This window comes from Colobus angolensis, unplaced genomic scaffold, assembly GCF_000951035.1.
Source record: "Colobus angolensis palliatus isolate OR3802 unplaced genomic scaffold, Cang.pa_1.0 Scaffold35, whole genome shotgun sequence".
Classification (NCBI taxonomy): domain Eukaryota; kingdom Metazoa; phylum Chordata; class Mammalia; order Primates; family Cercopithecidae; genus Colobus; species Colobus angolensis.
Window position 1 is genome coordinate 5712281 of NW_012116821.1, and position 27199 is coordinate 5739479.

Below are 27199 nucleotides of genomic sequence, written 5' to 3' on the forward strand. Positions count from 1 at the left end.
CCAGCTACTTGGGAGGCTGAGGCAGGAGAATGGCGTGAACCCGGGAGGCGGAGCTTGCAGTGAGCTGAGATCCGGCCACTGCACTCTAGCCCGGGCGACAGACCGAGACTCCGTCTCAAAAAAAAAAAAAAAGACTATACTGATGTCCAATGAAACGAATCATTCATTCCATGCAGTTTTTCTTTCTATATTGTTACTTTTCATAATCTGCCCTCTGCCTCCTCTCTTCTCCTTTCTTTTCTTCTTGTTGGAGTCCACTCTGTTGCCGAGGCTAGAGTGCAGTGGCGCAATCTCAGCTCACCTCAACATCCACCTCCAGGGTTCAAGCGATTCTCCTGCCTCAGCCTCCCAAGTAGCTGGGACTACAGGTGCACACCACCATGCCCAGCTAATTTTTGCATTTTTAGTAGAAATGGGGTTTCACCATGTTGACCAGGCCAGTCTTGAACTCCTGACCTCAGGTGATCCACATGCTTCCACCTTCCAAAGTGCCTGGGATTACAAGTGTGAGCCACTGTGCCCAGCCTCTGCCTTGTAGTCTTCAGAGCTGTCTGTCTTTTCCTCCTGGATTTAAGCGCCTTAAAGTCAAGAACTTCATGTTTTATTTCTTGTTGTTCCTAAAGGCCTGAAGTACAACACTTTATACATAATGGACCTTTGATAAATAGTTTTTTCTTTCTAGTAGGGTGAACCAATTTCATCTCATGTTTTCAGGTATCACACTCTAGTGATAATAACTTTCAAATCCAAATCTTCCTCTTCTCATTCCTCTGGCTAGTATGACTTAGGCATCTCACATTTCTCAAACTCTTTCATTTTATTTATTATTTTTTGAGACGGGGTCTCACTGTGTTGCCCAGGCTTGAGTGCAATGGCACGATCACAGCTCACTGTAGCCTCAACCTCCTGGGCTCAAGCAGTCCTCTCACCTCAGCCTCCCAAGTAGCTGGGACCACAGGCATGTGCCACCATGCCTGGATAATTTTTGTCTCTCCATGTTGCCTAGGCTGGTCTCAAACTCCTGGGCTTAAACAATCCTCCTGCTTCGACTTCCCAAAGTACTGGGATTACAGGTTTGAGCTACCATGCCTAACCATTTTTCAAACTCAATATGTTGTCTCCTCTTTATTGTTCCTTATTTTTAAACCATTTCCTCTTACAACTTTTCTATGTCCATAAAAGGCACCATTATTCTTCCAGTCACATAAACTTAAAACCTTGGTAAAATCTTTACCACCCTTTTTCTTACTCTTTTAACTTAAGCGAGTCACAAAGTCCTGTTAATTTTCTCCTCTAAAATGCTTCTCAGCTCCATACCTCCCTCGCCATTTCTGCTGACAAGACATTGGACAGAGCTCTTACCACCTCACACCCAGTTCTACTTCCTCCTCCTCTCCTATAAACTCACTGATTGTAATATAATGGTCCAATTACTTCACTTGGCATTTAAGACTATCCAGAGTCTAGGTTCATCCTACTACTCTTAACATGAGCCCTTTTCAGAATAATTTTTTTTTGTGTGTGTGACAGGATCTTGCTCTGTTACCCAGGCTGGAGTGTAGTGGCATAATCACGGCTCATGGTAGTACCCTGGTAGCCTCAATCTCCTGGACTCAAACAGTCCCTCCACCTCAGCCTCCTGAGTAGCTGGGACTCCAGGTGCATGCCACCACACTAGGCTCTTTTTAAAAATTATTTGTAGAAACAGAATCTCACTATTTTGTGTTTTGCCCAGGCTGGCCTTGAACTCCTAGACTCAGGTGATCCTCCCGCCTCGGCCTCCCAAAGTCCTAGGATAACAGGTGTGAGCCACTGCACCTGGCCGAAGTCAGACTTCTGTGTCTTATGCATACCTGGTCATATCCTTTTTCCACTCCCTGTGGTGTCCTTGCCCTTCCTCTGCTCTGCCATGATAGTTCCTGTTCATTTTCATATCCGTCTAATGGACACCATTCCCACTTCCATTCCCAATGAACATTTCCCTTAATGGAATCTTTAATTCATCACTTCCTCCTTTGAATTAGTTTTTTTAGTGCTTTTTGTTTTCATTGAAACATTTTTAACAATCAGCAAATTGAAAGGGATCTTTAAAGTAATTCAGCTTAATCTTGAACCCAAGACCTCAGTCTTCTCTGTAACTCATACCTGGCACTAGCTTCTAATATTATACAGTGCTTCTTAGTTTTCTTTCTACTTATGTAGTAAGCATCTGGAGGTTAGGAACTTGGTTTTTACTGTGCTTTTATTTTCCCTCTTAAAGCTTGGCATGGTTCTTTATCCTTAGAAGATACTGAAAATACATTTGTTGATTGAATAAATGAATCCAATAAGTTAAAAACACATACATTTTCCTCCGAAGACTTTACAAAGGAGACTCACTCTCTCCCCCTTCCAAAGCCTATCTCAACAGTTTCTCTGTTTCCAAGTGTCTATAGATAAGGGTGACTGAAAATACCCTTTGCAGCCCACTCTTTTCTTTTTATAGTTCTGTATTAGCCTTGGTTTTTATTTTCCTACATCTTGAAATTATATTTGGAATTTCTTTCTTTTGCATGTATGATAGCTGATGCATGAATTTTAATAGAATTGTTGAATGCTGATCATGTTTTTCTATGGTAGTTTAGAAATATTTAGGAAGGAATATTCCATTAGACTTATTCACATGAAGGCGATTATGTTGTGGTTTGAAATTTTATATAAAATTTTTCAACCACATAAACTCTGTGCAGGTTTAAAAATTATTAGTTTTTCTATGGGATGAATAGAAATGATAGCCTTAATTGCTTTGTAATTATTTGTATGATATAATTTTGCAAATAAAGTGTGTTTCCATAGCAAGGATGTTTATATAAAGTTAGTGCTGACTTCAATTATGTCAAATGCTTTAACTCTGTAGAGGACGCTTAATACTTGATTTAGTTTTGATGAAAATACAAAAATGATTTTTCATATGATAAGAACTTTTGTCCATTTTAGAGCATGTCAAAAGAATAAACATGGTAATTTGAATGCTCTATTTTTATTTCTAGAAACCAGCAAATATCCTAGTAATGGGAGAAGGTCCTGAGAGGGGGAGAGTCAAAATAGGTAGGTAATTATTCCTAAAATAATTTATTTAAAAACTGAAGTTAACTGCAAAGGTGGTTTCCCCTCTTAATGCCCTTATTTAGGTAGTTAATTTTAAATTTACTTTCTCTTATTATTGTTAGAAAAGATATTGGAAAATGTAGAAAGATAGTCTGCAAAACTCCTAGGCTTTTTCCCAAAATAGGATTCTTTAGTTCTAAGTTGAGGCATCACTGGAAATTGACAAGTAAGTTCACAAAAGCATTCGATTCCCATACAATAACCCAAGCATGTGTTTATGTCACCACCACTGTCCTGCACAGCCACCTTAAATATAATCCTCTAAATCTTACCTTTGTTTCAGGTTTACCAAATATTCTCTTCCTGAATATTTTCCTCCCCACCCTGAGCGAATTCATTTAAACCTTCACAGGTTCTCCCTACGTCACCACACCTGGCCTGCATGTCTTGAGCCAAGTACTAACGTATCTTTGCCAAATGGATACATATGTTTACAGACTCTCTTAGCTGCCTCTCTTCGATTGAGGCACTAGCAGGAATCTTATTTGTATATTAAGATTTCCTTTGTAATCCTGAATGTTCTAAAAAATAATCGGCATCATTTATACCTATTACATATTTGGGGAGAAGATGAGCTAATAAATGCTTTATTCTAATTTCTTCTTTTGAGACAAGAGTCTCTCTCTGTTGCCCAGGCTGGAGTGCAATGGTATGATCTTAGCTCACTGCAACCTCCGCCTCCTGGGTTCAAGCAATTTTCCCTGCCTCAGTCTCCCAAGTAACTGTGACTCCAGGCTCCCGCCACCATGCCTGGCTGATTTTTTTGTGTATTTAATAGAGATGGGGTTTCACCATGTTGGCCAGGCTGGTCTTGAACTCCCAACCTCAGGTGATCTGCTTGCCTTGGCCTCCCAAAGTGCTGGGATTACAGGCATGATTCACCATGCCCAGCCTATTCCAATTTCTTTTACTAGAAATTATATTTATTGAAAGTTGAATGCTTTTTAGAAATATGTTAAAATGTATTCATCAGCGTGATTTCTTTGCTATTAGAATATACCGTGCTAAAGGTGATGCAGAATTGTGCTCACTTGACCCGCTACAAATTCTTGCTGCCCTATTTCAAGCCTGCCCTGCTGTTTGGTTTTCTACTTCTTCAGTTAACTCCCTAGCCCAGTTGCTAAAGAAGCTGTTCTAAACCAACCCTTTTCTTTGAACACTTCTATCCTAAATTTGCTGAGATTATCAGATTCATTCAAAAGTTTGATGTTAATTAAGTAGCTGGTAGCTTTCTTTCTCTTCCCTTCTCCACTTCCACCATACTTTCTCACTTGTCTCTATTTTTATTTTACTCTTGCACACCTTTTCTTAGAGGCATTTATTGAGTTCCTATTTTTTGCCAGATACAGGTGAAAGGGAGGTAAAGGATGGTCTCTTCTGTGAGAGACAGTAAAATGAACAGTTTACTATACATTGCAATAGGTACTTTCATATGTTACCTCATTTATTTTACACAACCACCCTCTGAAGATAAGGAAGACAATATTTAGAGAGGTTGTAGCTTCCTCAGCCTGTCAAAGCTAGAACTTGAATTCCAAGTCCTGAGGCTCTTTCCCTACAAACATCCCTGCATAGTGATATCAGAGCTGTCTGGTGTGACCTCACTGACCTCTACTCTTTGGCTGTACAGCCCTGCCCTTGAGAAAGCCTCTATGAAAGAGAGACTTTCCCTTCCTAAGTCCTATCTACTAGTGCCCTTCGTAGCTTCTAAATGTCTTCCTACCTTAATTAAACTCCTCATAGTACTGCCATTTTCCCCTTCTCAAGTTTCTCTTTTTCACCTTTAAACCTTCATCGTCCTCTTCCCAATTTAAAATAAATCTTGTATCTATCTTGTTTTCTTTAGCACTTGTTCTATTCATTTCCCTTTTTGTTCCTCTACTTTTAGAACACATGATGTTCTACCTACTCTAATTTGTTATAATTTGGCCTCTAATTGCATCCCTTTATCAAAAGTCCTTTCTAAAAGGACACCTGTGACCTCTACCTTACCAAATCAAGTGGCCTGTATTAATCACCTTTCTCCTTTACTGCAGTAAACCATTTGTTCTTCTGACAGTCTGGCTTTGAGGGTGTCTTCTCCCTTGGTCTATATGACATACCATAATTCAATTTTTCTGCCTCCCACTTTTGCTGTGACTTTGCATTTTATTCATTCTTGCCTCCTACTCCTACTAACCTGTTGTTTCCAGGCACTGGCTTAGGACATGGCCTCTCTCTAAAATTACTTCTTTAGGAAATTGATAAGTTGTGGCCTCAGGATCATGGATTTATGAAAATGATTCTAAGATCTTGATACCAGAGTCTAATCTCTCACCCTAGCTGAAGTCTTTATTTCCATTTGGATATCTTGCTGGTAACTTACCCTCCATTGTCCCAAACCAAATTCATCATCATCATCTTGTCTTCCCCTTGTTTGTTCCATTCGTCACCTTTCTCCCAGTCACCCAAATCTAATTTCTTCTCTTAGTACTCCTTAACATAAAATTCTGTACTCTGGCCGGGCCACTTAGTTACCTCACTATTAAGAGTTTTAAGATTGTAATTCTACCAAGATTAGGGATAAAACCAGGGTTAAAAATAAGAAATAATTAATGATAAAGATCTAGTGGACAGTCAAGATAGTTTATTAAATGGATTTTAAATTTTGTTTTAGTAGCCACTATTTTTTTTTTTAAACATTAGTAATGCTGATGCCTATGCCTAATGGTTTGATACAGTGTTCTTTTTTGGCTTAAAAGAAAAGGATAGTTGGGCTGGACACGGTGGCTCATGCCTGTAATCCCAGCACTTTGAGAGGCCAAGGCAGGCATATCACGAGATCAAGAGATGGAGACCATCTGGCCAACATGGTGAAACCCTGTCTTTACTGAAAATACAAAAATTAGCTGGGCATGGTGGTGCGTGCCTGTAATCCCAACTACTTGGGAGGCTGAGGCAGGAGAATCGCTTGAACCCGGGAGGCGGAGGTTGCAGTGGGCCGAGATAGCACCACTGCACTCCAGCCTGGACAACAGAGCAAGACTCCATATCCAGGGGGCAGTGGTGGGACAAGGGAGTGGGTAAGAAAAGGATAGTTGCATGGAAAACACATTTTGCCCTTTGCTATATCTGAGCCTTCCCATTCTCAGCAACCTAAAAACTTGCCAGGCCTTACCTAAAATGCTTATTGCCTTCCTCTTTTGCTGTTCAAAATAATTCATCCTTCAGGATCCAGCCCAAGTCCCACTTTCAATTTAGTCTGCTTTTGCAAATGTTTATTGTACATTGTTCCAGATAACATAATAAAGGAGAAAAATACACCTTCCCCCAGGGAACTTAGCATCTAGTAGAAACCGGTAACAACTTCCTTTATTTTCACAGTACTTATCACTTTTTTGCTTCTACTCTGTATATTTTGTCATCTCACCTTCACGTGAGTTCCTTAGTGGTAGACCTTGTTTGTTGCTGCGTTTCATCATTTGATGCTAATTAGCACCCACACCAGAATCTTACTACCCTTATCCGTGAACTGGAACAATTTCATCCATGTATAATTTTAGAAAGTCAACTGTTATAGTAATCTTTAGGCTGATTACCTTTTGTCTAAATTAGTAATTCTTTGAAAAGTAGTTTGAAACTCTTTTAAAGTTCATAAAATACATGGGAATTGTTTTTAAAAGTATCTATTTTTTCCTTCTGGCCTTGATTTCATCTGTGAGTGAATATATGAGGCTTAGGTAAAATTTAGGAGGTAGAGAATAACGGGAGAAATATTGGCTTTAGCTAACTTCACTTTAAAATGTTTTTCAGTGGATGAAACAGCATTCTATCATATTACTTTGTCATCAACAACAATTAGCATTTATTAAATATATAAAACAGTGCCTTGAATATTGTGTAATATTGTAGAATAATAGGTGTAATATTGGTAGAATGAACTTGAATATTTTTGTTTGGTATAGGGAAATGTAGTTTAAAAAGAGTAGGCATCAGCACAGGCTTCCTTTGGATAGCTTTAGTTTTTAAGAGCTAGATACTCCAAAGCATTCTCAAAACAGTCTTACAAATTATTCAAAATCCAAAGAAACAGAATCATTACAGGCTGGGCGCAGTGGCTCATGCCTGTAATCCCAGCCCTTTGGGAGGCTGAGGCAGGCAGATCACCTGAGGTCAGGAGTTCATGACCAGCCTGGCCAACATGGTGAAACCCCATCTCTGCTAAAATACAAAAATTAGCCAGGCGTGGTGGCACGTGCCTGTAATCCCAGCTACTGGAGAGGCCGAGGCAGGAGAATCACTTGAACCTAGGAGTTAGAGGTTGTAGTGAGCTGAGATGGCGCCACAGCACTCCAGCCTGGGCAACACAGTGAGACCCCGTCTCAAAACAGAAACACAACAAAACAAAAACCCAAACTTTCTATAAATTAAAAAGATTCTTTGCCTATTCTGCTATGTAAATGTAAATTACAATTTTAATGTATGTTATACCATACACATTAGTTTTAGATTAAATGACACTCTGTGGTTGAAAATTTTATGTGCATTTATGCATTTTATAGTACACTGGGCCCCCTTATACTATCAAAATTTGTTATATATATTATGTATTCAAATTACAGAGGCTTATTCTTGTGACTTTGCCTTTGTAACTTGCAATTATCATGTGTATAATTTGTTGGATGTCAGATTTAGTAGTTAAGAAGGTAACTCCTAAATTATAAAATGGTTTTTGTTTGAGTACTGGCATCTTTATTTACTATCCCTGTGACCATAGACAAGTCATTTAACTGCTTTGGGCCTTAGATTCTTCATCTCTGAAATAGGGAGCAAAATACTGATTAAACCAGTATTCTTATGAGGATTCAATGAGGTGAAATATGATGTATATGTAAGCCATTTGTAAACTGCAAAGGACTTTGTAGATAAAAGGTATTTGTTATTTATGATATCTTAAGAAAATTAGTTTCCAGGATCTTATTGCAGTAGTAATTTTTTTTTTACTACTTTTATATACCCCTAATATTTCAACTGATTAGCTTTGGTTTAGAGCTTTGTTAAATGCTGAATTACAACAAATTATCTTTTATGTGTTCTGTGTATGTTCTTGAAAACATGCATGTGATGTGCTGATTACCATTCAGCAACTGGCTCTCTGGAGCAAAAAATGTCCCAATTTGTAGCATTTGCTGTTTTCCATGTTGTAGATACTTCTACCATAGCCAATTCCAAATCACCAGTATGTTGTCATTGAATGCAGAATTGGGAAAAGATGTGTATATATCAGCTCTTGTGAGTTTGTTGGATCTGGCTGCAGCACACACTGAACTAAGACATAGTCAGGTTTTGTTTGTTTGTTTGTTTCGAGACAGAGTCTTGCTCTGTCTCTTGTTTGTTTTGAGACAGTCTTGCTCTGTCACCCAGGCTGAAGTGCAGTTGTGCGGTCTCAGCTCACTGCAACCTCTGCCTCCTGGGTTCACGTGATTTTCCTGCCTCAGCCTCCTGAGTAGCTGGGACTACAGGTGCATGCCACCACACCCAGCTGATTTTTGTATTTTTAGTAGAGATGGGGCTTCCCCATGTTGGCCAGATGGTCTTGATTTCTTGACCTCATGATCCTCCCGCCTCAGCCTCCCAAAGTGGTGGAATTACAGGCGTGAGCCACCGCGCCTGGCCACAGTCAGTTTTTAGATGTATAAGCATACAGAAGTCATCATTAATCAGGGAGACTTTTGAATTGTTTTATATTTCAGAAACACTTAAGAACGTTTTTATAACTGTCTGTGAAAGCCAGGAATCTGAAGTCAGACCTGGATTCTAATTCTGCCTCTGCACTTACTAGCTGTGTGACCTTAGGCAAATCAGAATATCTTTTTTGGGGGGCAGGGGATGGAGTCTCACTTTGTCACCCAGGCTGGAGTACAGTGGTGTGATCTCGGCTCACTGCAACCTCCGCCTCCTGGGTTCAAGCAGTTCTCCTGCCTCAGCCTCCCAAGTAGCTGGGATTACAGGCGTGCACCACCACGCCCAGCTAATTTTTGTATTTTTAGTAGAGATGGTGTTTCACCATGTTGTGCAGGCGGTCTCTAACTCCTGAACTCAGGTGATCCGCCCACATCAGCCTCCCAAAGTGCTGGGATTATAGGCGTGAGCCACCACGCCAGCCCAGAATATCTTTAAGCTTCAATTTCTTCATCAGTAAAACAGGCACAATAATAGTATCTACTTCTGATGGTAGATAATAAAGGTAAATGAAGTAATTCCTTTCTGGTACCTGGTTTAGACCTCTGGTTAAAAAGGGAGGAAAAGGATTGCGTTATAAGGTCAGCAGCTATTGTTGTCAACCTTGCATGGTTCTAATAATAATGCATGTCAAACTGAATTTTACACTTGATCTTAGCCAAAAGGGCGAGAAACAATCAAACTGAATTTTATGTTAATTTATTTTATTTTTTTAGCTGACATGGGTTTTGCCAGATTATTCAATTCTCCTCTAAAGCCACTAGCAGATTTGGATCCAGTAGTTGTGACATTTTGGTATCGGGCTCCAGAACTTTTGCTTGGTGCAAGGCATTATACAAAGGCCATTGGTAAGTTGGTCTAAAATGATTTACTATCTTGGCATCTAACGATCATAAATATAAAATGGTATAATAATAAAGCTACTTGATAAAAACCATTTTATACATTTTTGTAGAAGTCCTATTGTCTTCTATATTCCTAGATTTCTGGTAGATTTGGATTCTTAACTGTATAGGAGAATATGGTTATTTTAAAAGAAGAAAGCATTTTCTTTCAGAGAATAGAGGTGTCAGTGTCTGATCCTGTTGAGTTGCTATGGAAACAATAACATGCACATTTTATTTTGTACTTAGTAGCTGTTGATCAGAAGAACTGGAGAGAACTTTAGAATTGTTTTCTTCACAAAATGAAAAATAAAAACAGGAGTAGTGCAGTATTGGAAAGAACCCCTTCTATTTGGGGAAAAGTTAGTCACATCGTTTAAGCAAGAAACAATATAACTAATCTTTCTGTCTTGCCATTACAGTTATGAGAATGGCAGTTTCTCCATTAAGGTAGGAAATAGAGTCTGGGTAGATTAGCTGTGCTCAGCATCTTGCCATCTCATCAAGTTAAAAAAAACTGAGTAAGAAAATCTGTTGTAAACACACTCTCTGTAGGATTTAATATCTGCCTCAGAACAGTGGCTTCAGTGATTTGCTACCTGGTGACTGCAGTATCCTCAGATGGCCCAGCTGCAAATGGAGGGAGTCATTAGGAGCTGACCCTCCTCAAACCTAGAGATTTCTTTAAAGGAAGGAAAAGAATAGAGTAGGGCAGAGTACATAGTAGCTGTTACAAGGGCTAGTTCTACAAGGTATCCAAATTTCCTAAGTATATTTCTTTAAATTTTCCTTATTGCATTTTCTGTTTACTATTGAATTTTCTGTTTACTGGCATTAGTCGCATATCAGTTTTGGCTACCTTTAGCTGTTTTTGTTGAATTCTATTTAATAAAGGCACTGCAAGTATCAAGTTATTAAAAATAGACAAGCACAATCCTTTCTCTGCTAAAGAAGCTTATGAAAAACCTGGTGACATCCAAAGAGCTGCAAAGGAAATTCTCACATTTGGAAAGATTAGACCGATAATTAGCCTACTCCTGGGTTAAAGAAAGAAAACAAAAATTAAAATATAGTAAGTCCTCATTCATCAAGATATCTGATTTCTGCAAAACTCAGACACCACAGCACATTTAGATTTTGTCCAGAGACAGAGACTCTAGTACAGTGCTGGGACATTGTAAATTACTGATAAATACTGCTGAATAGTTCTGTTAAATTAGTGAAAAATCCTCTGAGTAGACTGGTATGTGTTTGACAGTAGAGGAATGTGAGAGTGACATCAGACCCTTACCTGTGCAACTGGGCCTCTGGTAAGGCAGCAGAGCAGAGGCTACCAAGGCCAGGTGTCATCAGTGGGCAATGGCAGCTGTCTGCAAAAGGTGAGGAAAGAACTACGGACAGCAATGGAAGGGATGGAATGGTCCTGAGAGTGAGGAGCTAACACCAGAGCCTGCCTGTGTACGTTCTAACCAGTGATTTTTACTATGGAGCTGTATTTTTGAGACTTTTAGAATTGTAAGTTTGTTTTTTCTGTCATTTAGGTCTCTCCTTACCCACTGTTGAAAACAGTCAAATCCCTTAAACAACCTCAGAAGGAACCAGAGGATAGGAAGAGACTGAAAGTAAGCCAGGAAAGGAAAGAGTGTTAGTTGAAAGTAACAGGTGATTAGAACAGGTTAATGACAGATAACCCAGGGCACGAGGAAGGGAGAAGAGGATGCAGTCTCCGCAGAAATCCATATGCCTTAGGCTTAATCCAAACACTAGGACAGTCTATATCTAGAAGGGAGATTTCCATTAGGAAAAGACACATTCAGTCAAAACCTTCTGTTAAGCTAAATGACTCTCCACCAATGTCTGTCCCACTCTCAGAGAATCTAACACAGCAGGTCCACGCCCTTAGGTAGGTGATTCTGTTGTGCATGACCCATATACTTTGCGAGCCCACACTCTGAGAAGCACAGTTTTATGAATATTTTCTGATTTACTTTTCTCTTGTTGAAATGAAAATAGATGCTTTTTAAAAATAAATGTATTGGATATGAATTGAAAACCAATTATACTTCTTATTCCTCAGGGTAAGGAAAAATGAAATTGAATTTTAACTGGCTTGTAACTTACTTGCTCAGTAAATGAAATTTACTGCTTAAAGATAAAAACATAATCACTAATTTCTAATTTCAGTCAGTTCCTGATTACCCATTCTGGATAGAAGGTAGGAGAAAGTTAAGACAGAAAGAATAATGCACAAATCAGTTATCTTAGGGCTTCAAATATGTTATTAGCAGACATTTATAGGTATACTTACTCACTTTTTCATACTCTTCTCCATACATGGTCCATGTTAGAAATGAGTACTTAGGGCCAGGCAAGGTGCCTCATGCCTGTAATCCCAGCACTTTGGGAGACCGAGGCAGATGGATCACTTGAGGTCAGGAGTTCAAGACCAGCCTGGCCAATGTGGTGAATTCCTGTCTCTACCAAAAATACAAAAATTAGCCGGGCATGGTAGCACACACCTGTAATCGCAGCTACTCAGGAGGCTGAGGTGAGAGAACTGCTTGAATCCAGGAGGCAGAGGTTGCAGTGAGCCGATAGCACACCACTGCCCACCTGCCTGGGTGACAGGGCAAGTCTCTGTCGAAAAAAGAAAAAAGAAATGAGTACTTTGATTCAGGGCATAGAAAAAAGAGAGTAATTATTTGATATCAGTGGAGGTTTATGGAGTGACATTTAGTGGGGGAGGGGAGTGGCAGTGATGGTGGCAGCAGTGTTGGGGTGGGTGTGTGTATGTGTGTGTCAGGAGAACAAGTCATTGATAGAGGAAAGAAACCTGAAAAGTAGCTACAGATGGTGCAGGAGCCAGATGGCCTTTTGAAATTATAGGCTAATAGGAAGCAGAAACCCTTTGAATTTATTGCCATCTGCTATCTGAGGTTTCTAATCTTAGCAGTTCACTGGGAACTCAAGACCCTGGCTCTTGTCCTTTGGATGGAGGACAAACCAGGAATTGGCATGACCAGGCATATGCAGTAGTAGTCCTGGTAGACTGCATAGTAGAGGCGGTAATGAGGAAGAGAGATGGGACCATCAGAGGCAGCCATATCAGGGGGAAGAGTGACAACCAATATGACATGAGAGAGAGAAAAGAATTCAGAAATGGACACTGAGCAGTATTCTTCTTCTACTCTGTAGTGATGGATGTACATCATGATGATGACCTTGCTGCATCATTAAGGAGGATTACATTGTGTTTTATAGCCTCTTATGGTGGCAGGCAATGGTGTAATTAAAAAATGGTTGTTGAAGGAATATGTTTCCATTATCCAAAAGGCTAAATTATGTGGAAGGAAACTGTACCTGAATGTGGTCAAATAAGTAAGGCATTACTGTATGGATTTTTCCATTTGGCAGTTCATTTCAGGAGAGAGCATTCTGATATGTCTTCTAGCTAATGGATATACAGTAGTCCTCACTTATCAGGTGGGAATATGTTCCAAGACCCCCCCCAGGGGATGCCTGAAACTGCAGATAGCACCAAACCCTGTATATACTGTTTCTTTGATCTGATAACCCAGACTACCACTAAGTGACTAACCAGCAAGTAGTGAGTATACAGTGTGGATGAACAGAGGGATGATTCACATCCCGGGAAGATGGAAAGCATAGCATGAAATTTCATCACACTGCTCAGAATGGTACACAATTTAAAACTTATAAATTGTTTATTTCTGGAATTTTCCATTTAGTATTTTCGAACTGCAGTGGTTGACTGCAGGTAACTGAAACTGGAGAGCAAAAACTTGGATGAGGAAGGAATAGTGTAATTAACCTTTTTCCTTGTTTAGCTCATCGCAGAATGTGATTCCCATATTGAATAGGCTACTAAACACAGTACTTTTTTTATCCCTCTACCATAGTTTTTTGTTTTTTCCGAGATGGTGTTTTGCTCTGTCGCCCAGGCTGGAGTGCAGTGGCGTGATCTTGAGTCGCTGCAACCTCCGCCCCCTGGGTTCAAGGGATTCTCTTGCTTCAACCTCCCAAGTAGCTGAGACTACAGGCGTACATCACCACACCTGGCTAATTTTTGTATTTTTAGTAGAGATGGGGTTTCATCATATTGGCCAGGATGGCCTCGAACTCCTGGCCTCAAGCGATCCACCTGCCTTGGCCTCCCAAAGTGCTGGGATTACAGGTGTGAGCCACCGTGCCCGGCCTATACCATAGTTTTTGAATTTTTATCTTTTATTTTATTTATTTATTTGAGATGGAGTTTCTCTCTTGTTGCCCAGGCTGGAGTGCAGTGGCGCGATCTCCACTCACTACAACTTCCACCTCCCAGGTTCAAACAATTCTCCTGCCTCAGCCTTCCAAGTAGCTGGGATTACAGGCATGGGCCACCACACCCAGCTAATTTTGTGTTTTTAGTAGAGGCAAGGTTTTACCATGTTGGTCAGAACTCCTTACCTCAGGTTATCCGCCTGCCTCAGCCTTCCAAGTAGCTGGGATTACAGGCGTGAGCCACCACACACAGACTGTCTTCTTTTTAAAAAATATTTACTAAATGGCATTTAAGTGGGCAAGTCTCACAAAAGTTAATTCACTTATACATTTGTCAAAGCATTGTGAATATAATATTGTAGTCTCAGAATATAAGCTGCAGTCTTTCAGTGTGTAAATTTTAATAGAATAATCTATGACTGGTGATTTTAGATAGTTAATAAAACTTCTAAAGATGCCTAACTTTATCCTGAGGGGTGGGGTGGATGTGGGGTAGCATATAAGTGAATATATTTAAGTAAGATCTATGTCATGCAGTACTATATATAGTATTATTTATGATCTTCTAGAGCAATTTGTTGAAAAAGCTGAAGCTAGTACTCTTTGAGACAAAAGTTTTTTCCCTAATTCTTTTTATTTTATTTTATTTTATTTTTTGAGACAGAGGCTTGCTCTGTTGCCCAGGGTGGAGTGTAGTGGTGCAATCTCAGCTCACTGCAACCTCTGCCTCCTGGATTCAAGCGATTCTTCTGCATCTACCTCCTGTGTACTGGGACTACAGGCGCGTGCCACCACACCCGGCTAAGTTTTTGTATTTTTAATAGAGACAGGGTTTCGCCATGTTGGTCAGGATGGTCTCAAACTCCTGACCTCAAGTGATCCACTCACTTCGGCCTCCCAAAGTGCTGGGATTATAGGCATGAGCCACCGCGCCCATCCTCCCCAGTTCTTTCATATGGTCTATACTGTCTGTCTAGACTCAAAACTTGTAAATTCTGCTCTATCATTATACATTGGATGGCTTTAAAAGAATTACATCACCATGTCTGATGATGATGTTGTTTCAGTATATCATATCTGAGTATTATGCCTGGTATTAGATTATCAATTGAATACTTTAATGATTAAATTATTCACAGTGGTTAGATATGGTGAGACCTTGTCTCTATAAAACAATTAAAAACTTAGCCAAGTACAGTGGCACACACTCATAGTCTCAACTACTCTGGAGGCTAAGGCAGGAGGATTGCTTGAGCCCAGGAGTTTAAGGCTTCAGGGAGCCATGATTACAGCACTGTACTCCAGCCTGGACAGAGACCCCAAAAACAACAACAAAAAAAGTGGTTAGAAAGACCTTTGCCTAAATCTAAAGAATTTGTTTTTTGCTAAATTGACTTAACCTGTTTATTGTCATCAGAAAATTTACAAGTAAATGTTTTTTATTATTTGACTTTCAATCTGTTACATGATGATATAGCTATTTCATGTCATATATATATACACACACACGTATACGTACATATATACACACACATACCCACATATATGTTAAAATACAAAGTACAATAATGTTTTCTTAATGCACTTGTTGTACTTTGTATATTGATTTACTGAAAAGTATTTTTATAAGTAGGCTGGGATTATATCTAGGAATTATAACCAAGGAAATATATACAAAAACTTATGTTTCTTCCTTCCCAGATATATGGGCAATAGGTTGTATATTTGCTGAATTGTTGACTTCAGAACCTATATTTCACTGTCGTCAGGAAGATATAAAAACAAGCAATCCATTTCATCATGATCAACTGGATCGGATATTTAGTGTCATGGGGTTTCCTGCAGGTAATTTATTTTCCTTTTTAAAGTCATATTTTGAGTCATATTTCAAAATCATTTCTTCTCAAAAGCAAAATTTAATGTATATTTATAAACTGACATAATTAGGAGATTTTAAATTAACACATTATTTTCTATAACAATATTTAATTTTTTTGTAAGATAAAGACTGGGAAGATATTAGAAAGATGCCAGAATATCCCACACTTCAAAAAGACTTTAGAAGAACAACGTAAGTAATTCCACACAGTCCTAGTCTTTTTGTGCTGATGTAAAAAAATACCTTAGACTGGGTAATTTATAAACAACAGGAATTTGTTTTCTCCCAGGCCTTGAGGCTGGAAAGTCCAAGGTCAGGGCACTGGCATGTTTGGAGTCCCATGAAGGTTGTTTTCTGCTTCCAAGGTGGCGCCTTGTTGCTGTGTCCTCACATAGGTAGAAGGGCAAAAAGGGGCAGATGCTGTGTGATGCCTCTTTTACAAGGCATTAATCCCACTCCTGAAAGCAAAGCCCTCAATTCTGGAAGGCCTTATCTTCTAATACTGTTGCATTGGGAATTAAGTTTCAACAACATGAATTTTGGAGGGGACGTAAACATTCAAACCATAGTGCACATTAATTATAGGTAGTAATTTCAATGAGAATAGTTAATATTTTTTAAAAACATATGTAGATTGTTATTTAAACTAGAAACTGAGATTTTAGCATACTAATTATGCCTGTGATTTAAAAAAGGTATTCCAGATACCATTAACATACATAGTTCAGGTTTAGGCTGCAGTATTAAAAACTTTTAAGACTGTAAGGGTCAATAGGTAGTTTATGTCTGTTATGTTTTAGCATGAATAAAGGTCTCCATTCAAGACCACAGCTGTGGTTTTATTTTTATCTGAGTAATGACTGGTAACTGATATGCTGGACTAGGAAACCTGGAAGGCTGGCAGAAGGAAGAACATGTGGCTTGGAATATGAGTAAAACAAACTGATAAAGGCATTTACTTTGAGCAGAAATGAGATTAAGGGTGATGGCATGTGAAGTGTTTGTTATAAATATGCACACCTACCGAAAATTATGGAAGAGCTTCTCTATTGGCAACTTACCAGGAAAATTTTAGGACAGGATGGCTTATAGGAACAAAAGCAGACATCATTAAGAGAAATAGAGAATGGCATTGATCATTTCTGACCCCTTTTTCTCCCAATCCTTGGTGGGGTCCTTTGCCTGTATCCATCTCTTAAGGACAGTGCTAATATCAAGGTTCTATCCTGGGCTCTCTTCTCACTCTGAATACTTTCCCAGTCAGATGTCATGATTTTGATGGCCGCAATTTACCATCAATTATGTAGATAACTCCCAATATGTATCTTACTCAGTTCACTTTTCCAAGTTTCAAAATCATTCATCTAATTGCCTTATGGAATCCCAACCTGAATGTTCTATAAATTCTTTAAACACCCAAAACCAAACTAGTAATTTTCATTTAACATTGTATGGTACCTTGTTGGCAAGGGCACAATAAAATGGACATTCTGGCCAGGCACAGTGGCTCACTCATGCCTTTAATCCCCACACTTTGGGAGGCTGAGTCAGGAAGATCCTGAGCCCAGGAGTTTGAAACTAGCCTGGGCAACATAGGTAGACCCTATCTCTATTTTTATTTTTAAAAAATTATTACTCATATGCTACTGGTGAGGATGAGTACTTCTCAAATTTCAGCGTACCTACAAACCACCTGGAGACCTTGTTAAAAATGTAGATTCTGAGTCAGAATCAGGGGTGAGGACTAAGAACCTTCATTTCTAATGCAGGCTCTCAGGTGATGCCCAGGTTGCTGGTAAAGGCTACATTTGTGTAGTGAGATTCTAGAGCACCTAAAAAAGACTTTAAAATGTGCATGCCCTTTGACCTGATAATTCCTGGAATTTATCCTGTGGAAGTAATCAGAGCTACTACAAATAGATGAGTACTTCTTATATACCAAGGTGGTGCTAAACCCTTTACCGACATTTTTTCATAAGATCTTCCTAGCAAATCTATAGGGTAGGTATAATTACAGTTTCCACTTTTCAGATTCGGAACCTAAGGCTTTCATAGAGGTTAACTAACTTGCCCAAGGTCACACAATTGGTGAATGACTGAATCAGGATCTAGTAGGGGTCTCTGAGTCTCATCCGCTAGGCAGTATCGGCTCCCTGCCATGCATATCAGATTTAGCTATAACAACTTGTATGCCACAGTTATTATGAAATGAGTAATACCCGTACCAGTAGGAGATAGGCAGCCACTCAAAATAATAAGTTTGAAGAGTATTTGACAAGGGAAAATGTTTATGGAACAATATTAAATAAAAAGCTAAGACAATTTTTATAGTAGGATTCCAATTTATTAAAACAAAGCAAAAATTCCTGTGTTTATACCATGTATGTATATGTCACACACACAAAAAACACCAAAGGGACATTATAAAAATTTTGTCAGTGGTTTTTTGGTCACTGAGTGGCTTGTGAGTGATTTTAATTTTCTTCCTTATACTTTCTATATTCTGTAATTCTTTTTATCATGAACATATATTACCTATTTTTAGACCTTTTTAATTTGAAATATTTCATATGTAGGAAAGAATATATAATGAAAACATATATAGTATATTTAGAATAATAAAATGAATACCCCTTTGCTCACCTCTGAACCTAAGAATTAGAACATCACTAAGATTACTACAGCACTCTGTATGCCCCATCTCCCTATCCACCTCCCTTCCAGAGGATAGACTCTGAGTGTTCTGCATTTGAGTTTATCATCCCACAGTTTTTATTATAGTTCTAGTCCACATGTTTATGTATCTCTAAAAATTATTGTTCAATTTATTGTCTTTCAACTTTTTATAAATGGTAACATATTATGTATTTTCTTCTCCAACTTGCTTTTTCTCCTCACTTAACCTCACATATTCATTTTTACTGTTGTATAACATTCCATTCTGTGAATATATAAAAACGTACCCATTTTTCAGTTGATGGACATTTGGGTTGTCTATATATATATATGGCCATTACTAAAAGGCTGCTAAGAACATTTTTATCCATGTATCCTGATATACATGTGCAAAAGCATCCTTTGACTCAGGTTTGTGCCTAGAAATGGAGTTGCTAGGTCATAGGCTATACACATTTTCAACACTAATGGTTAATGCATAACTGTTTTCCAAAGGGATTGTAACAGTATAAACTCTCATGTTGTGTGTGACAGTTCCTATTTCTTCACACATTTGCTAGTATTTGGTAATGTGTTCCTTCTTAATCAGAAAAAACAATGTCTTAAACACATACCTTATAGGAAAGCCAATCTTGGAGCTTGTTGTTAAAAATATCAATTGGATGAGTGTTCCCAGTGATGTGTGACTGTGCGTGTCCTTGCAGGTATGCCAACAGTAGCCTCATAAAGTACATGGAGAAACACAAGGTCAAGCCTGACAGCAAAGTGTTCCTCTTGGTAGGTGCTTCTCTCCCAGACTGAAATCTGATTCTCAGCACAACTCTCGCCTTCTGTTTACTCAGCTGTTCCTCCTCTTTAGAAACAAAAGAAATTGGTGGATGCTGGGGCAAAATTAAATATTTTTTGTTGAGGTGTCACCCTTGTCTTTCAGCCTTCACTTTAAATGATTTATCAGCAGAAAATGAACTTTAAAAGGGCTTTAATGCTGATGATTTCTGCCAGTTTCACATAAAAGTATGTAGAATGCTTAATCTGCAGTGAGCTATACAAAATGTATTTTATATTAATCCTGTCACACAGGAATACAAAAGGCAAGGTGTTGACTTGTAAACAACCTTTTCATGTGCTCTGCATTTCCTGTGTGTCATTCTAGCTTCAGAAACTCCTGACCATGGATCCAACCAAGAGAATTACCTCGGAGCAAGCTCTGCAGGATCCCTATTTTCAGGAGGACCCTTTGCCAACATTAGAGTATGTGCCCCGTCTTTTCTGTGTCCTTTGCTCCAGGCTGAGGAGGTGGCGTGGTGTTTGAAAGCAAGGAAAGCACTTGCTACTGAAGTATTTAACTTTTTCAGCGATGCCACCTAAAGACTGCTCAAGAGAAAGCTTCCACATTTTGAAACAGGCAAAGCTGTAGAGAGGTGTGAATGAAAACAAGTATTTTAGGAACGACTATTTGTCAGTTTTACAATGAAAACTAAAGCTGAGAACAGGTAAGACCTTTACAGACCAATTGGCCGGATCAGAAATTCAGCCAAACCAGCAGGTAACAGAAGTTAATCTGTCTTCAGAGCATGTCCACTGTACTACAAAACCCCTCTACTCCTCCATCCTTTTTACCCCCAAGTATAGACTTTGTGTTTTCATCTATAAGAGGTGCAGTTTTTCTTAAGGCAAATACAAATTAAGTTATTTTTGGTGCTAATGAAGTTAGTATAGAGAAACTTCTATGTCCTGTATGTCAGCTAGCTAGCAGCAGTCAAGATTTGAACACTAGCCACAGATGAAGAGTAGGAAATAAGTGAAGAAAAACAAATTGGAATTTTAAATTAACAAGGTAAGGATATTACAGATTTTAGATCATGATATGTTTTTTTCTTTTTAATGATTTTTAGTGTATTTGCCGGCTGCCAGATTCCATACCCCAAACGAGAATTCCTTAATGAAGATGATCCTGAAGAAAAAGGTGACAAGGTATAAACTGCATTGTATACTTTCACTTCCAAAGAGTGAGGGAGGCAAAAAGATAGCTTAGGTATCATTCCATAATTCCTATATATTTAACCACCTTTTCTAATATTTAATTAAATTTGAATGTGTCTTATTTTCTGTGGAAGTTTGGGGATTGTAAAGGTACCCTGAAGTTTGAAGTATGACCAGCTCACCGATACCTGAGCTTCCGGTGTATGTCACAGCCAGTTCTACTCCCGGATTCCTACTTCTTGCTCTTTCTGTTTGTTTGGTGTCACTGCCACCCCTTTATGCAGGCTGGCTTTTGCTAGCATCACTCTGTTCTTTCCTCTTAACTGGATATATTGGCTTACTCTCCAGACTGCTCTGCCTTTCCAGAATCATGATTGCAAAGATTTCTTATAGCTGTTTTAATGAGCTATAAGAAAGGTATTTCTGATGTGCCTGTGGCCTTCAGTGAGATGTCTGTGACTGATTTGGAGGATCACTGTGGAATCTAAATGAACTTCATTGACAGTCCTGTTTGGGGCTTGGTGCCTTGCCCTTTGGGAACACTGTGTTCCCTGGCTGCTCCATTCTCCGGTCCTCCCCATAAGTCTAGTGTCCCACATAGATTGCTCCCCCAGGTTGGTCAGCAGCCGCATGTGCATATCAAATAATTAAAGAAAGTTCCTGTTAATTTGGTTTCATACCAAGCTTGCTTTTTTCCCCTTAAAAGAATCAGCAACAGCAGCAGAACCAGCATCAGCAGCCCACAGCTCCTCCACAGCAGGCAGCAGCCGCTCCACAGGCACCCCCGCCACAGCAGAATAGCACCCAGACCAACGGGACCGCAGGTGGGGCTGGGGCCGGGGTCGGAGGCACCGGAGCAGGGTTGCAGCACAGTCAGGACTCCGGCCTGAACCAGGTGCCCCCAAACAAGAAGCCACGGCTAGGGCCTTCAGGCGCAAACTCAGGCGGACCTGTGATGCCCTCGGATTATCAGGTACTCCCTGAATGTCTAATGTTCATATGCTTTATGAAGTGGGGAAAAGATTTATCCTAGATCCTTTTAGAGTTAGGTAACACTTAACTCTTAACATTTGTGCAACCTGTACAATCCTGTTTCTAAGACATTCTATGAAGAGGAAGATTTTCATCATATTTCACGTAATTGTAAAATATCTCATATTCTGATTTGCTTATCCTGACACCCTGAGGAGAGGAAGGTAGAAAGGCCAGTGCCCCCATCCTTAAAAGAAAATTTCATCATTTTACCCTTACAGCTGCCTTAGCAGTTTTGGCGTATCCGAAAAAGATACATAGATAAGCAATTGAAAAGGGGAAGGGAGTGGTGTCTTACTTTGGACAAAATTAATTGCATTCTTCAGAAAGATATGCTCTTCCTGGGAGGAAGTAGCTACACAGATAAAGAAGAGAAGGGGGCTAAGACTGAGGCTTTTCCGAAATAACTGTTAAGTCTCATTAGAAATAATTTTGAGACTAAAAAATACTTTTTGTTATTCAGATAAAAAGAGAACACCAATTGCAGTACTAATTCAGGAAACTAAAGGAGCTAAGTCTAAGGATTGGTATTTGGAGAGAGGTAAAAATACCCATTGTGATAACCATAGGAAATTTTGAAAAAAACGTTTTTTTTCAAGGCAGTAACAAGTTAAGAAAACATCTAGGAAGAAGGGAAAACTTAAGTTGTTTTTTTTGTTGTTGGTGTTTTTGTTTGTTGGTTTTAAGTTTGGAACCACAGTCCCTCTGGGAACTCTTGGAGATGAGTGCATAGGATAGAGATAATAGAAAACAAAACCTCTGGCAAGGGAACCATAAACTCACTGATGAGGAACTGCAATAAAGAGAAACTTTAACAAGAAAGACATAACAAATAGCTGCATAAACTGCCTTTACATTTTGAATAGCTCAACAAACTAATGTGTTTCCACACAACTACTTCTCTGAAAAACTTCTCTTCAGAATATCCCTGCAAGCAGAAGAGTACATAATACTTCCACTTGGTTCCAATTAAACAAATTGAGGCTTCAGTTTGATCTACTAAAAACAGCTTGCCAGCTGGGTAGTAGCACGAGCATATTTGAATTTTGTTATAAAATCTGTCTCCCCCACCCTGCCAGTTATATGAGCAACAAATACTATATACTGGTTCATCTTTGTGTCTCTGATTGAATTATACTAACCTGTGTTAAAAAATAATAATTTGCCAAAACACTTGTTAAAGTTGTAAGGCAGACTTTATTCAAGGCGGGGCCATGGCAGTGTATAAAGGGACCACTGCAAGAGGGGCTGGCAGTTGGGGAGGAAGACTGGACTCAATTCAGACTCCCACATGACAAGTGGAGATGTATAACCAAAGAGTAGGGTGGGGATCAGTGGAGGGAAAGTTACTGATCCCCACCCTGCTCTGAAGGGAGGCCTGGGTGATAAGCTCTTAAAGGTGGGGGATTTTTGCCAAGCCAACTTAGCAAGATTCTTGCTCTAACAGGATTCTCCAAAGACAGAGGAAAGCCCAAGGTCAGGCCTAGTCAAGCAGAAGACTCACATAGCTCCATCCAATACTACCCTGTAAAACTTCCCTACAGCCTCTTTGCAGACAGCCCCTCCTCTACTGAGCTGCCCCAGGGAACAACATGTTTTCATACCTTCTGTAATAAACCTGCCTTTCTTTACCCAAAACCCTCTTGGTAAAAACCTTGACCTCCCGAGAGGAGCCTGACTACAGCTTTTGTCAAAGGAAAGAGTCTTTGTCACCCAATTATAGTCAATTATAGACAGATTACTGTATTTCTTTTTTTTTTTTTTCCAAATTCAAAAATTCTTTGGAATGCTTTTCTATGTCCATATTGTTCTGTTTACTTAAAAATAAACCTTTCATAGCTGGGTCCTGATGTCTGCGGAAAAAAATAATAAATCTTCCAACATATCTATTAAATGAATAGATATCTCAGCTATTTAATTGGAGAGGCTGGCATGAGGGGCAGCCAGGTGTCCCATTACACAGAACTTGCAACTCATACTACCATCTAGGAGCCACGGGAAAAACTTTCTTTTCACCCTCTGCAAGTTCACTGAAAAATCAACTCACAAAAAGCAGGTTAATTGGAGAAAATGTCATGAGTGCGACTAGCTAGGGCCAGTGTCTCAGGCAGTCAAGGTTTTTTACCAAGACAGTTCTGGGTAAAGAAAGGCAGATTTATTACAGAAGGTATGAAAATATGTTGTTGCAGCAGACAGCACAGCAGAGGAGGGGCTGTCTGCAAAGAGCAGGGGCTGGAAGGAAGTTTACAGGGTCTTGCGGGAGGGAGCTGTGTGCCAAATGAGGTCATCGTGCCCACCAGTTGTTTGTGACTAGCAGTGTCTCAGAACAATTGTTCATTGTTTTTCCCCACCTGGAGCCCCTTCCTCCTTACTGCTTACTTACCAGGACAGAAAGGCATACAAATTGATACCAGCGGGCTGAGGGAGGTCCCCAAATGCTGGTGGGACCTTGACCCCACCCTGTGTCCAGGCTCCTAACACCATCGGGAGAAGGAATTAAAGGATGAGTCAAAAATAGCAAAAGTATGGAGATTTATTGCAGAGAGAAAAGTACACGACTCAAGAAAGGGGAGTGTGGGTATACTCAAGAGAGAATCTGGCAAGGGACAGTGGCTCATGCCTATAATCCCAACACTTTGGGAGGCCGAGGTGGGTGGATCACCTGAGGTCAAGAGTTCAAGACCATCCTGGCCAACATGGCAAAACCTCGTCTCTCCTAAAAATATAAAAATTAGCTGGTTGTGGTGGTGCAAGCCTGTAATCCCGGCTACTTGGGAGGCTGAAGCAGGAGAATTGCTTGAACCTGGAAGGCAGAGGTTGCAGTGAGCCAAGATCGCAGCACTGCACTCCAGCCTGGGTAACAGAGTGAGACTCCATCTCAAAAAAATAAATAAATAGAGAGTCATGCAGTCTGGTTTGGGTTTCTATCTTTATGGGTTTCTTTAACCAAAGGGTGGAATATTCATGAAAATTTCTGGAAAAAGGTGGAGATTTCTTGGAACTGTGGTGCCACCCATTTTTATGCCAAATATGGGTGTTCTCGAAACTGTCATGGTGCTGGTGAGTGTGTGATTTAGTATGTTAATGGGCATATGATAGTGTCCTAGGTTTTGAAGCAGAAATTCAAAGTGTGTTTCATGTAGTCGTTTTGGTTTTTTTGTTTGTTTTTTTTTTTTTTGAGACAGAGTCTCACTGTGTCGCCCAGGCTGGAGTGCAGTTACACGATTTTGGCTCACTACAACCCGCACCTCCCGAGTTCAAGTGATTCTCATGCCTCAGCCTCCCGAGTAGCTGAGACTACAGGCACTCACCACCACTCCTGGCTGATTTGTGTGCATGTGTGTGTGTGTTTATGTTTGTGTATATTTTTTAAAAGTAAAGACAGGGTTTCGCCATGTTGGTCAGGCTGGTCTCAAACTCCTGACCTCAAGTCATCCACCTTTCTTGGCCTCCTAAAATGTTGGGATTACAGACGTGAGCCACTGCGCCCGGCCAGAAATTGTCCATTTTTTTGTGGTTTAGGGTCAACAAAGTGTGGACAGCCATGTAGAAACATGATTGGACAGAAAGGGTATGATCTGATACTAATAGACTGAGCAGGGAAACCCAGCACGGCCTGTCCAGATTCCTGTTGGCCTCACTGAGCACCCATTCCTGCCTCTGGGTGTGGGGCAGGACCCCCTCTGGAACAGGAGTCTCATGACTTATAGTCAGACAAGGTATGCCAGATCATTTTTTACGGCCAGTTTTTACACAGAAAGGTGGGGGGAAGTTAGAGTAATATTTTTAGGTTTCACAGCTGGTGTTGGGGAAGTGGTTCTGGTTTCTATGGCCTGCTTTAGGGAAGGGGAATTCTAATTTCTATGGCTGGCTCTGGGGAGAATGGGACTATGAGACAAGAGGGCACAAAATGGTCAGAGAAAAACTTTTGCTCCTGAGGCCTTCATTTTGGGGTATTGTTTTCTGTACCCCAACAGTTCCATTAGTAGAGTTTCAAGGCTTTTGGGCTGCTTCATCAATGTATTGTAAGCAAGTACAGTTAGCACTTTGAAAAGCAGGACATTGGCTTATTTTCTGTCTAAAGAACCCCTTGTCATTAAAAAAGCTATGTTACAGCACATTAGGTTCTCACATGTTTACATTATATTTTATGGCAAAATTGCCCTAAATAACGTGAGTTGAAATAACATTTTTCGTAATAAACTTCAAAATAAAACATGTAATTAAAATTTGAAATTTTTAAAGACTTCTGTAACCAACATAACTATTCAGTTGTGTAACTTAGGAAGGAGCAAAACTAAGGTGTTTTTTGTTTGTTTGTTTGTTTTGATTTTTTTTTTTTTTTTGAGATGGAGTCTCCCTCTGTCACCCAGGCTGGAGTGCAGTGGCGTCAATCTTGACTCACTACAACCTCTGCCTCCTGGGTTCAAGCGATTCTCCTGCCTCAGCCTCCCGAGTAGCTAGAACTATAGGGACCCACCACCACGCCAGGCTAATTTTTATATCTTTAGTAGAGATGGGGTTTCACCATGTTGGCCAGACTGGTCTTGAACTCCTGATCTCAGGTGATCTGCCCAGCTCAGCCTCCCAAAGTGCTGGGATTACAGGTGTGAGCCACTGTGCACAGCCAAAACTGAGTTGTTTTTAACCAAAACTACCTTAGTGCCCTGTTATTTTGGACCAGATGTTCCAAGTCCAGTTTGGCAGCCTTTGAGCACTGAACAGGAGGACCTTGCTGATCTGTTCTTTCCTAAACCCCAGTGCCACCTCAAGATCATTTACATTTTTAACTCAAAGTGTAACTGCCCGACAGGTTCTTCTTGCCCGCTGCCCAGATAGAGCCAATTTATCAAGACGGGAATTTCAATAGATAAAGAGTTTAATACACATAGGGCCAGCTGAATGGGACATCAGAGTTTTATTATCAGCCTCCTCAAAAATTTGGAGGCTAGGATCTTTCAAAGATACTTTGGTGGGCAGGGGTCTAGGGAATGAATACTGCTGCTTGGTTGGGGATGCAATCAAAGGGGTATGAAAAACGGCCTTCCTGTGCTGGGTCCACTTCTGGGTGGGGGCCACAGGATTGGTAGAGTCATGAGTCTCAGTCTGGGTGGAGTCATCTGAAATGCAAAAGTTTGAAAAAACATCTGAAAAGGCTGACAATAGTGATGTTATTTACAGGAGTAACTCGGGAGTAGCCAGTTGCCCTCCAGAACAATGACTGGTAATTGTTTAACTACACCTACATCTTAGCAGAATTCAGGCCTTTCTCATAATCCTAAACTTGTGGCCTTTTAGTAGTTTTATAAAGGCAGTTTAGTTTTGGGATGGGCTATTGTCATTTAAACTATAAACTAAATTTCTCCCAAAGTTAGCTTGGCCCATGCCCAGGAATGACCAAGAACAGTTTGGAGGTTAAAGGCAAGATGGAGTTGGTTAGATCAGATCTCTTTCACTGTCATAATTTTCTCGCTGTTTCATTTTTGCTAAGGAAGTTTCAATTACATATATTATTTATTACATATATTCTTTCCCACTTTGCTCACAAGAAAAACCAGCCTTCTGAATATAGCCAAAGATACTAATTCCAGCTTTG

The 27199-nt window shown here is 39.8% G+C and overlaps 1 protein-coding gene and 1 pseudogene across 5 annotated transcripts in view; one reads left to right on the plus strand and one right to left on the minus strand.

The window, feature by feature from the left end:
• The window catches only part of LOC105519506, a 7956-nt pseudogene extending 6023 nt beyond the window's left edge, over positions 1–1933 (minus strand).
• The window catches only part of CDK19 (cyclin-dependent kinase 19), a 225971-nt gene that overhangs the window by 193341 nt on the left and 5431 nt on the right, over positions 1–27199 (plus strand). For 4 of the 5 annotated variants that reach the window (XM_011952789.1, XM_011952788.1, XM_011952786.1 and 1 more), the window contains 8 exons: positions 3030–3087; positions 9585–9716; positions 15735–15878; positions 16035–16104; positions 19293–19365; positions 19742–19839; positions 20484–20562; positions 21278–21544. In XM_011952789.1, coding sequence (XP_011808179.1) covers positions 3030–3087; positions 9585–9716; positions 15735–15878; positions 16035–16104; positions 19293–19365; positions 19742–19839; positions 20484–20562; positions 21278–21544 — 921 coding nt within the window. The remainder of the gene's footprint in view (positions 1–3029; positions 3088–9584; positions 9717–15734; positions 15879–16034; positions 16105–19292; positions 19366–19741; positions 19840–20483; positions 20563–21277; positions 21545–27199) is intronic. The other variant, XM_011952787.1, reaches the window with a different exon arrangement.